Source organism: Zeus faber (assembly GCF_960531495.2).
Source record: "Zeus faber genome assembly, chromosome: 15".
In the NCBI taxonomy this organism is placed as follows: Eukaryota; Metazoa; Chordata; class Actinopteri; order Zeiformes; family Zeidae; genus Zeus; species Zeus faber.
This window is the reverse complement of record NC_137194.1, coordinates 11418683-11433684: the sequence shown is the minus strand read 5'-3', so window position 1 is coordinate 11433684 and position 15002 is coordinate 11418683. Positions and strand designations below refer to the sequence as shown.

Below are 15002 nucleotides of genomic sequence, written 5' to 3'. Positions count from 1 at the left end.
CACAATGTGACACAATGACGCATGATGTATGATGTTGCGGAATTTTACAGCACAACCACAATGGATTTGATTGAATCACACTTTTGAATCCGAAAGTGAAAACTTTTGGCACAGTCGCGGCTGCCATGATGATCTGATATGACCATACTGTGTGTGTGTGTGTGTGTGTGTGTGTGTGTGTGTGTGTGTGTGTGTGTGTGTGTGTAACCAGCGGGAGGGTAAAGAGTGCTTTTCATTGAAAAACAACCTTAGGTAGCAAGGAGCTTGACTGACAGGAGTCATCTAGTCATGACAAAGCCCAGTGTGCACTCGCATACCAGGTAACATTACACTGATACTTTTAATGTGAACATTGACAACATTGAACATTTTGATATTTAATATTAGGACTGTGCCATATGACGATATACTGTATATCGTAAGACGATAGAAAATTGGATCGTCAAAATAAATAGGGGGGCGGTAGCTCAGGAGGTAGAGCTGGTCGTCTAGTAATCTAAAGGTTGCTGGTTCGATCCCAGGCTCCTCCTGCTAGCATGCTGTAGTGTCCTTGAGCAAGACACTTAACCCCTCATTGCTCCTGATGGCTGCATCCATCGGTGCTTGAACAATTGTAAGTCGCTTTGGATAAAAGCGTCTGCTAAATGTAAATCTTTGGAGCCCAACTGATGCCAGATTTTTGGATTCGAGGCCAATCCCGATTTTGGAGAGTCCTAGCCCACCGATTACCGATGTTTTGGGCAATATATTGTCAAAAAGTGCCAAATTCTTTAATCAATTTGAAATTAGAATTTTGAGAAATGTATATTTTATTTAAGTTTATACAATCTAGACAATTTAACTTATAACCAAACAAATAAATACAAATAAACACACAAATAACCTTTTGATAGATGGAAAAAAAAGTAAAAGATGACATTAAATTAAATATTATATTTTTTTCACGAGTTCCAGTGAACGCATCATCACTTCCGAAACAAAAAACTTTTCTGAGTTTCCCAGGAACGCAGCATCGCTTACTGCTTGGAGAGCAATGTCCATGCCTAAATGCAAGTGTAAACAAATGGATAGACGGAAATGGATGGATTGATAATGCCTACTCGGACTTCTGCACTTATTTCGGTACCTTAAAATGAGTGTTAAACAGATAAGTACAGGGTAATTAAATGTTTTTTTGTTTATCATACTACTTTAAAAATTTGGGAGACATCGGCTGCATAACTGCTGATCCCGATTTGGTCAAAAAAAGTAAAATAATGACTGATATCGGTCAGGCTTTTATACCGTTTCTATTTCTATGTTGCAAATCAGCGGCAGATCTGGTTCACGGCACTATGTGACATGATTTGGAGTCCCCATACTTAACGTTATCTGCCCGTGCGAGCAAATGTAAACAAATGTGGAGGAGCGTGGTGCTTCACAGACCAATCACAGCGCACGGAGCTTAACACAGAACAAAAAACCACTGCCCATTGTTTACAACTTACAGCTTTCTAAACACCAATTTGTGTTTGATAAGGAAATCTCAAATTGCACAATGGCACCATTTATGGATTATGGAATATAAAGGAAAGCAGAAAGGAGTGCAAGGCAGCTATACTCCCCCCATGCACCAAGCTCCGCACAAAGGTAAATTACCCATCTTTACCCTCGGTGTCGTAACTGCAAATGGCTGGAGGGAAATAACTTCCGAAAGAACTTATGTAACTTAGACTTATGTAACTTGGATAATGACGTCACAAAGCGGGCAGCTCCTTAAACTAATGAAATTACAACAGTTTTTCAATAATTTCTGCTCCAAATATAGATTGATATTGATCAAAGTCGAACGACAAGACGACATCCCAGTTCTAATGAGACCTCAACCATATCTCTGCGTTCTGCCGCAAGCCCGAAAAACGCAGAGAATAGTAATAAAGAAACTCAGAGCAATAACAATAGGCATCCAGCCTTGTGGGCTGGGCCCTTAAATATAGCTGCAGGCAGCAATACATGGGGTCCAGTTTAATCCTTTAAGGTACGTATTCATTTCTTGGTTCTGTGAAACGCAGCACAAGTTACAAAAGTTACAAACACCGTGGACTTAAGTCTGGACTAATCAACGTGTACTTTCGTCACTGCATGATGCTTTTTCGGGCATTCAGTTTTAATATCCCTGAAGAACGGTGTTTTAAGAGCTGTATGAGAAGAAGTCTGATACGTCCCGGTTCTAATGAGACTGCAACCATATTTGTGCGTTCTGCCGATGTCGTTTGAGATACTTTTAGCCCGAAAAACAGCGAGAATAAAGACAATAAAACGCAGAGCCACAATCGTCACTGAATGTTCCTCTTGTGTCGTTTAGTTGTCCCCCTGTTATAGGTCCCTCAGGAACCTGTTTTAACAATTATGATCATCCTGGATCATGTAATGGGGACACTTAAGAAAAGGACAGTTCCTCCAAAGTTTCTTCGAACTTCCTGCGGTGCGAAAATGCCTTCTGTGACTGACTATAGTTTTCCGAGTTTCCATAAAACGCAGCATCTGTTCGCGTTGTCTGTCTATGCGGGTTGTCCGTGAACAGCGCTATGCAGTCCGCTGGACGCCAAACCATGACCTCCTGGAGACGAAGCTTGGACTTCGGATGATGAAAATTTACATTTACAGTTTTTCATTCATTTCTTCTCCAAATGTACATCGATATTGATCAAACTCGAACAAAAAGACGCCTGAAATGTCCCGGTTCTAACGATCTACCTCAACCATGTCTGTGCGTACTGTGGTTGATTTGTTTCAGATACTTTAAGCCCAAAAAACACCAAGAAAAATAATAAAAATCCGAGCAAAATCAACATATAGATATAATAAATATAGCTGCTGGCACTAATACACAGGGTCCAGGTTGGTCATGTAAGATAAGAATTCCCAGTTTTTCCAGTTCCCGTAAAACACACAATCAGTTCGTATCTACACCAATTAAAAATTTTCAAGTTTCCATGGAATGTAGCATTGTTCAATTTTCCGAGTCCCATAGAACGAATGCATCATCGGCTCCTACAGTTGGTGTGTTAAGACTAGGGTTTGGTATCGTTTGAGTTTTTTCCCCGATACTGGTGCTAAACCGATACTTTTAAAACAGTACCGGTGCCTAAACGGTGCCTGAACCGACTTAAAATAAGAAAAACCCAAACAGTCAACGACATTAAAGACAGCGATGATGATATGACTTGCGATAAATAAATACATATTCAAGTGTGCACATTACCTTTACATTCCCTATGTATTTCCGCTTTAATAAGTACACTGCTAACATAGACAACAAACATTGAATAGCCTATGCATACCGAATGATGAAATGTTTTTATTGAACAAATTGTACATGAGCCAATTAAACAGAACATTAATTTAAATAAGACATAACTATAAGAAACTTACGTTTAATTTCCCGGGCTCCTTTTAAGACATAACTATAAGAAACTTACGTTTAATTTCCCGGGCTCCTTTTAAAATGCTTCTCTCAACTCAACAAAAAGAAAATATCTGGGGGAGAACAACTTTAATAACCAAATAAATATAAATTAAACATGCCTATTTAAAATAACTGTAATGGCTGATTTTGTCTGTCTTTTCAAAAACAATTCCAGAACCAATCCGGTAGCGACGGGGCCTGCCGCTTTAAGGCATTGCATTGTGGGTAATGTCGGAGCCCTGTCTGGGCATGGCAGAGATATCGCTGATGAGAGCCGATACACTTGTTGCGTGTTATTTATTACTTTATCCGAAAGGTAGGAACGCGGCTGTCAACTATCTGTCCTCAAATGAATGCAAATTCACAGAGTCCTGCTGGGTCTCTCTGGAAGGACATCACTCGTGTGGAAGTTCCCAACAACACAGTTCCATTCAAACGGACTAAACACAGCATGTCCCTCAGAAACATTTGATCAACTTTTTTAACTTTTGGGACTAAAATAAAACCGACTATGTTTTTGACTGACTTGGGCGTGAGTAAAGAATGTCAACGTGTAAATTCCGTGTACATAATATTGTTTTTTTTTTTATTCATTGTGTCTTTTTCAATGTTTTTCTTGTGCATTTTCATATCGTGATGGCGATGAAAATACAATTTCTGCAGCTCTAGAGGGGAAATACTTCAATCGACAGCTTAGGCATTTAAGTGGCATCAAAATTAGGCACCAAGTCTACGTTGCGATTGGGTCTAGTCGATACTGATCGGTACCCAGCACTGTTTACGACAGGCAAAATAAGGAAGGGCACCGCAGCGGGTTAGATGCAAACAGAATGAGAGACCTCAACCATGACCGTGGATTCAGCGGTTGTCGTGGGCCAGACACTTTGAGCCCAAAAATGCCAAGGGGAAAATTATAATAAAAATTAACTATCATTGCTCAATTATTTCTCTTAAATTATTGGTGGATGGTGAATTGGTGAATTATTAATGGTTTTGAATTCACCTGATTCTCAACTAATTGTCAAATAATTTTCTCCCGATAATTTAGGACCCTTTTTCAAAAAAACTAAATAAAATAAATATACAACAACCAAATTAAACAGTACCCAGTCAGTCAGCCAGTCAGTCAGACAGACAGCCATGGGGACAGGCGGACAGCCAGACGGCCAGACAGACAGACAAGCAACCTGGCAGACAGACAGGGAAACAGCTACTTATGCGTATGTGTGTCAATTTTGGTAGCTTGGAAGGCAAGGGCAAAAGTTTGTACCCAGGTCTTGTAAACGTGTTATCCTGGCTTTGGTCGGATGCTGTTTGTTGTAATGTGATCTATCAGCAGATTAAGCCATTGAGTAACATTAAGTTTGTCTCTGCATTTCTGGCTCGAGTGTTGTACTTTACTGGGTAAGGCCCTAACCCTCAATAGTCTCTGGTGGATAAGCACGGAGGCGTCCAATGACCTACCGACTCTCGAGGGAGGCTCTTTGGGCCTGTAGTTTAACCTTTTTAAACTGACTTCCCCAAAAAAGGATACAAACCAAATGTTGAAAATAAAAAATGTATTTTTTATGTTTGAGATTGAGTAATATGAAATGTTTGAAGGTAAGATTATTTTCATAGGGTAGCAAAGAAAGGGTAAGTTGAAAGTTGAGTTTTTATTATATTTACTTTATTATATTTATTTAAGTTCTTTTTTTTTTTTTTTACAGAAATACAGATTTTTACAGCATGGTTTTAGCACTCGCTTTTTACTCTGGGCCTTTTACCAACTTCGACCCTAACCCTAACCCAGCATTGGCCATTAGCAGTCTCTTAAGCAGGTCGGGTCGAAACAACAACACATGCAACAGAACCCGGTCAGGACTGACTCCTCACCATCAGATAATTGGGAAGGAGAAGGCGACAGTCACAAAGAGACCGGGGGGAGAGAAAGGTGGGAGGGCCTTGAAACCATGAAAGAGACCCTTTGTGACCAAGCTGTGGGTGTCGTCACTCCCTTCCACATTCTCTCTGGTCAATTTGCCTACTTTGATTTAACAGCGCAACTTGCTGTCTGGAACCAATCACCTTGCAATGAGGTGCCACTATCAAATTAATAGTAACAGTAAATATCAGTTGATTTTGCCACATGAGCTCAGCCTTTTTAGGCAACCATCCGAATAGTAGCCCTGGCTGTGAACAATGCATCTCTTAAAGGGACAACATAGTATGAGATAGGGCTTAGCAATATTGACAGTCCCCCCCCACCCACACACACAACAACATACAGTATGTATACCTGGCAACTACTTGGCTGCTGTGAGTCATTGAACAGACTAAGGCCTGCACTCAGGTCAGCTCGGCTCTTCAGCACGAGACCATTTTGGATCAGACACCTGGCAGAGCAGAAGGTCGGGCTGCGGGTTAAGTAGGCCCATAAAACACCAGGGGAAATGAACCAGATATGGCCTCGGACACGTTTGGGGGGGAGGGAGTGAAGCTGGGAGTGAGGAGCACGAGACACGTGCATCCTCATATCACAGCCCTGTCCGGCAAACATGGAGATCGTGTTGCCCACACAAAAACAAGACTCCCTTGTCCTGTTTCCATTTATCAGATATTATTGTCCGGAGAGGGGAGCAGGTCGGAGTGCTGTTGTTTTCATGGGGATGAGATCAATACTGCCAGACTCGTCCAATCGGGTATGGCGGACAACAGTTATTTTGGGTGCAGTTGGACTGTGTACATGCATGACCTAGCCTGCGTGAGGCCCTCCGGTGTAGAGTAAACCTTTTAGTGTTTGGGACTGTGATGTGGCTGCTAGTGGGGATTAGATTACAGTAATCTACAACAGACCAGACTAACACGATGGACTGCTTGGAAAGGTCAGGCTCCCACCCTGGATTAAAACACTATTCCAAACACACTAAACCAAGGTGGTTTATGAAAAAATACACTCACAAATTGCCTGTCCATAGGCAACGTGAAAACGCAGTAACAAACCGGATAATTGGTTTTCAAGCCACTCTACATGGGTGAACTGAGTCAATTCCGCTTTAAACGTGACGGTAATCGCATGCGTCACTGAACTCTCGAGAGAAAATGTTTTTTGATCGTCGCCTCTCTTTACAGCGAGATCAAAGCACGGGTTCAGCCATCCAAACAGCAACCCTAGAGCAGGTATAATGACTCGCTCAAGAACACTTGGATGGCTGGGAAATGGGTCATCCAGTTAAAGGACAGTCTCTCTGGCCATTCAGACATCCCTCCCTGACTGTTTGAAAATGTATCCTGGTGTGCGGTGAGTGTAACGTCATCACCATTATGTCCATGTGACCAGATGAGGGATGTTATGGGCTGAGATGAAGCACGTCTTCTGGGCTGTGGAGGCATTTGTGATCAATACTTAATTAAAATCAAAATTAAACACTTGTGCTGCATTTGATTTAAAAAAAAATTAAAAAAAAAGGATTTTGAAAAGCCTTGTGGTGTTCATCTCACCGGAGACATCTGCTGAATACGAACAACATAACAAGGTGTGGTGCGTATACTGTACGTTGGGGTCATAGCCTTCAACAGTCACTACACACAACTGAGAGCCTGGAGCCTTAACTTTTAATCATTTTAAAGACCCCAACAATTTCCACACTTACTTTTCAAATAAATTTAAATATAATCCACGACACACCAGTAGCCTTGGCTTTGCAGTTAACTCACAATTGATCGATTATGCCCAGTTAGTAAACAAATTGCAAGTTGCAATGGGAGGATAATGGCCTCAGGACACTCATCAAATACTGCTGCTCATAGACGTGCATCTGCTTAATATGATGCTATTGATTCTATCCTAGTCTAATCCATTATTTTGTGTTCTATTCAACTTTGCCTCTACTCATTTTCATCACCGCTCCCAATCTTGAATTCATCTGGCCTAACGTGACAGGTGTTTTGTCATCAAATCAGACATCCAACTCCTATTCTGAAGCTACTTGTAATACAATCCAATGCACACATATTTAGCACATAACACCGATGCTGCAAAGCTTGAAAATGGCTGTAACCTAACAGAGGGTCTCCACAACAGTACTCTACCTCTTGTGCTAATATCACGTGTCATCACAGCTGCTGTTCTCCAAGGCCCTTTTAAAAGTGCCACCCTGTCTAAATAGAAAATCTGGCAATAAATGTGAAGCTGCGATACTTTTATGACAGCTGCTTACTGCAGACATAAATACCTAGGAATCCAAAAGCGAGGCTCTGTCTGTTTCCAAAAAGAAACATTAAATCACATCTCCAAGATGGTAATATGACATGCAGTCCTCAGTGCAGCTATCGCACTGCCATTGGTCTGAGCCAGTTTTGATTCCTTTGGTTTGGGTAAGGTCACTTCAGTTACACTGGACTTGGGCAACTCTATTCAGACACCCCTCACCCTCCTCCCTTGGCCTGGCTGTGCTGTTGGCTGTTGTTTTGTCAGCATGCCCTGCGAGTCAGGCCGCGCTAGACTGAGCCGAGCTGGACCGGTCTGGGAGTACTGGGTTGAACCAGTCAGGTTTCTGCCGCCCGAGTTGTGCTGTCTGTGCAGGGTTTTTGTTCCGGACTGACAGGCACCCACTGTAATTAACTCCCTGGATCACTTTGTATACTCACCCTCACAGACAAAGAGGCACGGTGGGAGGGAGGGGAGAGGGAGGGAGGTGGAAAGAGATGCATACAGTTGCATATGTGTGCAGAGTACTGAGACAAACGCACATACCAGCCACACAGTCTGGATTCATTCACATTCGACACATCCGTTATGCGTCTACCTGCCTGCAAATATACAAACACAGGACCACACTGACAACAACATAAAAAACTCACATAAATACTCATTACAGATGCAAACACTGTTGAGGGTATTAGGGTGATAAAAGGTTAGAACTATTACTCAATGGAGGGAGAGTTTGAAGGACATTTAACTCTGCCCTTTTAGAAATTCCCAAGAAAGGTGAGGAAAGAGGGATGATGGCCTCCAGCCCTCTGAACTTGTATCACCCACTCATTCAGGCTGCATTAGGACAGCTCATTGCCCATGGCAGAGGCTACCCCTCTCTCTGTGGGCACAGCAAGTGAGAGGGTAGATGATTTGAAGCAACAACGTCACACATTACAGGGAAAGATCATCCACAAGGCTGGATAACGCAACCAAATCAATCATTTGAAACTGGAAGTTTGTTACGCACTCCAAGGGTTGTTATTTGTGGTATGTTCATGTCACATCTCCTGTCAATATTACACGCAGTGTCCAAATAATTAACTATCCTCTTCTATTGATTGCTTTTGGGATGGACCAATATCGATTTTTCACAAAACTTTAAGAATTGGCCCGAGCACCGATCCAATCCATTACTGAAATAAACAGTATTAGACTTGACCAAAATGTACAGATAGATAATGTAGATCTAAAGTGCAGGGCTCAACACTAACTTTTTCTAACTTTCAAAAGGCATCAGCTTTTGCTTGCCGAAACTGAGAATATGGTTGCCATTTTCAGTAACCTTATATTTTGATTAATTAAGATGCTATACCGTTAAACATCAGCTTAACAATGAAAATGTGACATGATAGAATGTTTCAAAGCTTTATTATAGTAACTGAACAAAATTCTTTGTAGTTCGTGTTTTATCTGATACTTTACAGAATTTCAATCTTCACAGGGGAAGAAACACAAGTCAAGACCGACAAGAGCTGTAATAGCACTAACTCCTCTGGTCACACTTGGCCCGATTACACTTAGCCTGTCTCTCTCCTACACCCTCACCACACAGACAATAAGAATCTCAACAGTCCTGTTTGTCCCGTCATTGTTGACAACAATAGATTCTAATTTTGCATCTTTACATTTTTTATTGTATTACTTTGTAAAGCGCATTGTGTTTCCCTGGTATGAAATGCGCTGTATAAATAAAGTGTGACTTGACATAACTACATTTGAAAGTAGCTCTCCACCAGAAGAGGTCTGAACCATGCTCATTATTAACACCGTCTGTCGACAAAGAACTGGTAATTGTATTGTAACGGCTATTATGTTGACAAATATGACCAAATTTACTAGAAAAAAAAAACTAAATCTAAAGATATTTCCTGTGTGTTTTTATTTGAATTCGTTTTATAAGTACACAATATCATTCCAGTTACTTTTCGTTTCATTCTGTCTAGTTATAACCAAAATGCACAACACGGATGTACACACGTATGGTGAAAAAAGGTCTGAAATATACTTCGGACCTTCACCAAGTTCCAATGAATGCATCACTTCCGACGCACATTACAGTTTCCAGAGCCCGTAAACGCAGCGTCACTTTGGACAGCTTTCAACCTAGAGCCGTGTCCTCGTCTTAGTTCTAAGATAATAGCAGAGAACCGGTCCAGTAGTTCATTGATCGCGGATAGGGGTCATTCTCTCGGACGGTAAAAATTACAAAAAAATGCTAAAATGGGTCAGCGTTGACATGAAGCGACCTTCACTGGAAAGCGAGTTTTGTGCATCCCTGACTGTAATAAACTTACTCTACTGCCGTCCACTGGTGCCTGAGCGCATTCCTCTTGGTATCTTGAGTTTTGTATTGGGCATTTCTCCAGTGCCTTATTATAGATAGGCATCTGAATATATATATTTGTGACAGTCATTCCATAGCTTTATGACATATACAGTATTAAAGGATGATGGGACGTCGACACAGGAGGCATCGTCCTGCCAATTAAGAGACCAGCTTCAATACATGGTCGTTATAATCTGTAAAGTATCTCATATGAACAGCATGTCTCTATGCTACATTCTTCCCTGAAAGTAAGGAATGTAATGTAATGTGCATGTATCATGAAATTCTGTTTAAGACCTTTACATTGTTGTTTCGAGCTACATTTAATACCAATTTTTGCACTTTTGTACTACTTTTCAGTCATGAAAGAGGGAACCTAAATGCATTCAAGGTTTGAATATATTTGACCTTTTATTAGTTTGAGACTGGAAATATCTCCAAGGTCCCCTTTATTTATAATACATTAACATTTCATTTTTTTATTGTAAGCCATCAATGGAATATCCTAAAAGTATCAAATTTCTGACTTTTTAATGCATGTAGACCCTCATTTCTGTTATCAATTAATTTCTATCATTATGACCAGCGCAAACCCTACATAGTATTATATATTATTTTGGCTCTGCAAATTAAATGGCTGTAAATATTGATGTTTTTCATTGTACTCACTCAGTGAAGATACATTCAACAGTGTGTCATTAAAGATTCTCACTTAGGGTATTATTCAGAAGAGTAACTAATACATTTAACACAATAATAAATAGCAATACAGTGCTGAAATGATCATCATCTCCCAACGTAGTGCATTGGCTGGACAATGAGATTCAACATCAATTGGTGGAAATGGCACAGGTCACATAGCCTGTGTGGTTATTAGAATATTGCCATGCCAATGAATCCATCTGTAAGCATTTGATTAGGCCACAGGGTGTGCGTTTGTGTGCATTATGCATTCATGTGTGTGCATGTGCGTGTGTCTGCCCGCCTGCGTGTGGCAACTTAGCCTTAGCCACACGGTCGCTCTCTGGGAGGGCTGCCATGTTAATCCTGTTTGGCTCATCGTTCTCTCACACTGTTGCCGTCTCCCTCGTACTACCATTGCCTGCTCCGTCTCTCACCTCTCTCACACTCCATCTCCCCACTCAGTCTTTCACTGCTGTTCTTTTTTTTTTTTTTTTAACACATCTACGCCTTTGCTGAATGTGCCCGAATCTCTTCCCCTCTTCTTGACTCTGAAATGTAGTAAGATACAGAGCTGGGGCGATATATACTTTAGAATGTAATATCAATATTTTAAGACAAGATATCATCTTGAATTTTGGTTGTACTTGAAATTCTCTTCTGGCTCGGTACACAGATAGCTAGAGAACTAGATAGCCAGCCAGACAGACAGACAGCCACACAGACAGACACACACACACACACACACACACATACACAAATAAATATAGATTGACAGTGGAACCCTGTTCATATATACCTCATTTTTCTGAAGTCAGCTGAACCAGCATGTTTTTCCATTTCCAGTCAGCTATGTTGGCTAATGTCTATTTCCATGCTGGGGATGTTCAGGTGCTTTTTTCTGACCAAGCTTCTCCCCATTGGTCTGTTATATGCACACTATATAGACATTTACATACGTTTTTGGAAGAACTTTGTAACAATGAGTTTTAAAATGTGCTACAAGCACAAACTTCCTCACTTACTGTATAAACATGTAGTGTGTGTGTGTGTGTGTGTGTGTGTGTGTGTGTGTGTGTGTGTGTGTGTGTGTGTGTGTAAAGATAGATCCCCCCCGCTATAAAAAAAACTTTGGGGGTTTAAATGAGATATTTAAAGGAGTTGACCCTCATTACAAGTCTGACAAGTAGCCTAATTTTATGAAACCACTTTAAAACTGCAATCAGCGTACAGTGATGGATTGCAATGAAATAGCTTCAAATGTGTCTTTCTCCATTTGAAACTTGCACTTAGGTTTATTTACCTAGTTGTACCATTGAGGTATTTTATTTTATTGTAAATACGGATGTGAAATTGTTCTCCCAAGCATATGTTATTGTTTTTTTGTATGGCTTTGTATGGCTATGGACTGAATCATTGCCATTTTGTTAAACCGGTCTTTCAAATGTCTTAGAAAGTCTTACATTTTGAACGGGTATGCACTAGTTATGCAAAAGCAGTGTCCCACTTTCCATAGGACACTGAAAAATGTATTATGTCTTATTATCAATATAAGTGTTATACTATTATAGAAAGTATCAAATGTACAAGCGCCAACTCCAGCAAGTCGGCATGGTTGTTAGATGCCTTTGTCTCTGTTTGGAGAATAAGCAGGGGGGGCTACAGCTGCATTAGGGGCAATTAGGCAGAACAAAACTGCCAATGTGAGACTGATTGACTACATGTTGGAAAGCGATCAGAAAAGGTGTTGGAGGGTACGGTTGCAGCTTATTATTAGCCCAATACCAACAGCCTTAAACTGAAGGATTAGTTAAGGCTCTTGTTTTGGAATTAGCTTCAAACCAAACACATGACTGACTTTTCTCTCACAAAGCCAGCAGCCAAATGGGCCCACTCGCCACCACACTATTCTGTGTTGTGGGGCCAGGAGTCAAAGAGACGTGTTCTTCTCACTGCCTCAAGTGCATCTCCCACTACATGCTGAGCTCATGCTGTCTAACAATGTTTCCCATTGCAAAAAATGACCCTGACTATGTCGAGAGTTCAACTGTGTTCTGGCAGAAAACCTTTATTGAGCACATGTTTTACTCCCACCAAAGTGTCAACCCGGGGCAGAATGGTGTTCCCCACAGAAATGCTTGTTGTTACATCAGCAAAAAACCGAGCAGTTAACTTGAAAAGCTGTTCTTCGTGTTAACTACAGCTTTTCTCATCAAGTTACTACTCTTTTGCTGATTCGGTGGTTCAGGTGTCAATGTCTACGCCAAGTCCATCCTTTACTGAACCACCTTACATGCTGTACACCTTTTTGGAAGTACTAAATTGGCAAATGCCAACAGAACACAGTATATTCATAGCTGTATGCATGCATAGCTTCAAGTTCCAGAACTCTTACATAAAAGCAGGATGTTGACTTCATATTAGTCTTGATAAGTCTTGTCTTGTCTCATATAAGTCTTGATGTAAAATGGCCACCTGATTGTCATTCAAGCGACAGTTGGCCGTTTTAAACAGTGTGTGATTGGGAGCAATTTTAAGAGGCAACACAATTCAAAATGGTCTTTAGAGGCAGGGAAATCAAACTGGGAAATCTTAACATATTAGGATATTTATAATTTAATTTTGAGAATGTCATTCTGGATTTTCTAACTAGCCGCAACAAAGAGAAGCTCTGACAGCTCATGACTTTATTATTCATAACAGTCCAATAAAAGCCTACATGCCCACTCTGTAGTGTCACTCAACAGTCGCTCGTCCTTTTCGCCCCAGTTCCTGCTCAACCACAGTCTCACCATACGAAGGGAAAGCAGACAAGATGAGAATCTCCCAGGAAGGAGAGCCCCTGGGACGCGCCTGATGCTATTCACTTGAGAACAACAACACTGGGATTATAGATTTCCCCAGCACTCCAATTGAAAGACATGTCATTTGTTCGCGCTGAGCTTTCTTCTCATAGAGGTACAGCAGTTTATTTGGGATGGGCCAATGCATCCTTTTTCAATATTGACAGACTCTGAATTGTGTGTTTTAGATCCAGTTCATCACCTTTGATGTAAGTTTTACTGATAGTTTGGTGTCATTAGAACGTGTGTCAATGTGTCAAAAAAAAAGCAGTAAGTCAAAGTCACTTATTTTTAATATCTGACACGTTTGATATAGCTCTTGGTATTAGATTTTTAGATAGGTATTAGTCCATCCCTAATTTACACGTAGACTACAAGCTACTCCAAATCACCAGAAACAATCCAGGTGTGATCTTATCTAATATGGTAGTTAGTGTACAATTAATAGAATAATGAAAACAAGTAAAGTTATTCTCACCTGAAGTTCACACCAAGCCACCTCCACCCAAGTCTCCGTGTCCAGGCCTTTGTACACAGTTTTGAAGGCTCCTCTACCCAATTCAATGTCAAACTTAAGGAACCGGCCTCCAGTAGATGTTGCCACAGCCTTCATCTCTCTCTCTCCCTCTTCCTCCTGCTCGCGCTCCCTCTCCTTGCCCTTTTGAGTGGGGGTGGAGGAAGGGGCATCCTTGCCAGACTCTTGAGCGGTGGTGGGGCCGGACGGGTCGTGGCCCAGGGCGGCGCAGGCCAAGGTGGCGGCCTGTTGCTGGACGACGCCAGTGAAAACTGAGTCTGAGGAGCGCAACTCCAGATGGGGGGCACTGTGGGGCGCCCCAGGGGGCTCCTCTACCTCATCCTCCTCCTCACATATCTCCACACTCTTCCTAAAGAAGCGCTTCTCCCTTCTCAGCCTGCCGGGGCCTTGAGCCACCGGAGAAGAGGGGTTGGAGAACGATGTGGGCCTGACCGAGCCCTCCTCGCCCTCCCTTCCGCCCCCTCCCCCTGCTCCTGTGCCTCTGTCCTCGCCTCCCGCCGCTCTCCTCTCCTGGGTCTGGGAGGAGGGGAAATCCGAGGGGGTGCTGTGCGTCCTCTCCCTCTCTCGGACGGTCCCGTTGGCCCACTCCGTCTCCTCCTCCCTCTGTCCATCAGGTTTCTCAGAGGCGTCCTCGGTCCCGGTGGGCTCTCCTGGGTCGGTCGCCATGGGAAACCTTTCCCAATCCACCCCCGCCGCCGCCGCCTCCTCCGCACCTCCGTTCCTCTTTCAGTCTCCGTCTCTCTCTGTTCCTGTGGTGACCTTCACACCCCTTCTACTCTTTCAATCTGTTCTTCCAGAGCGGCAGGTGATTCAGAGACTTCCCCTATCAATTTGGCAAACCTCCCCCTCTCTATTTCTTCCCCCCCTCTCGTCCCGATGTTTTTGGATTCTTTGAAGAAACAGAGACGCAGGGACTAAAGTTGACCGAGAAT

At 42.1% G+C, this 15002-nt stretch overlaps 1 protein-coding gene across 1 annotated transcript in view; it reads right to left on the bottom strand.

The window, feature by feature from the left end:
* wnk3 (WNK lysine deficient protein kinase 3) overlaps positions 1 to 14736 on the bottom strand; it is a gene marked incomplete at both ends in the record, with an annotated part of 35531 nt that extends 20795 nt beyond the window's left edge. The window contains one exon of the mRNA XM_080014608.1: positions 14014 to 14736. Within this exon, the coding sequence (XP_079870734.1) occupies positions 14014 to 14736 (723 nt within the window). The remainder of the gene's footprint in view (positions 1 to 14013) is intronic.
* Between the last annotated feature and the right edge of the window lie 266 nt (positions 14737 to 15002).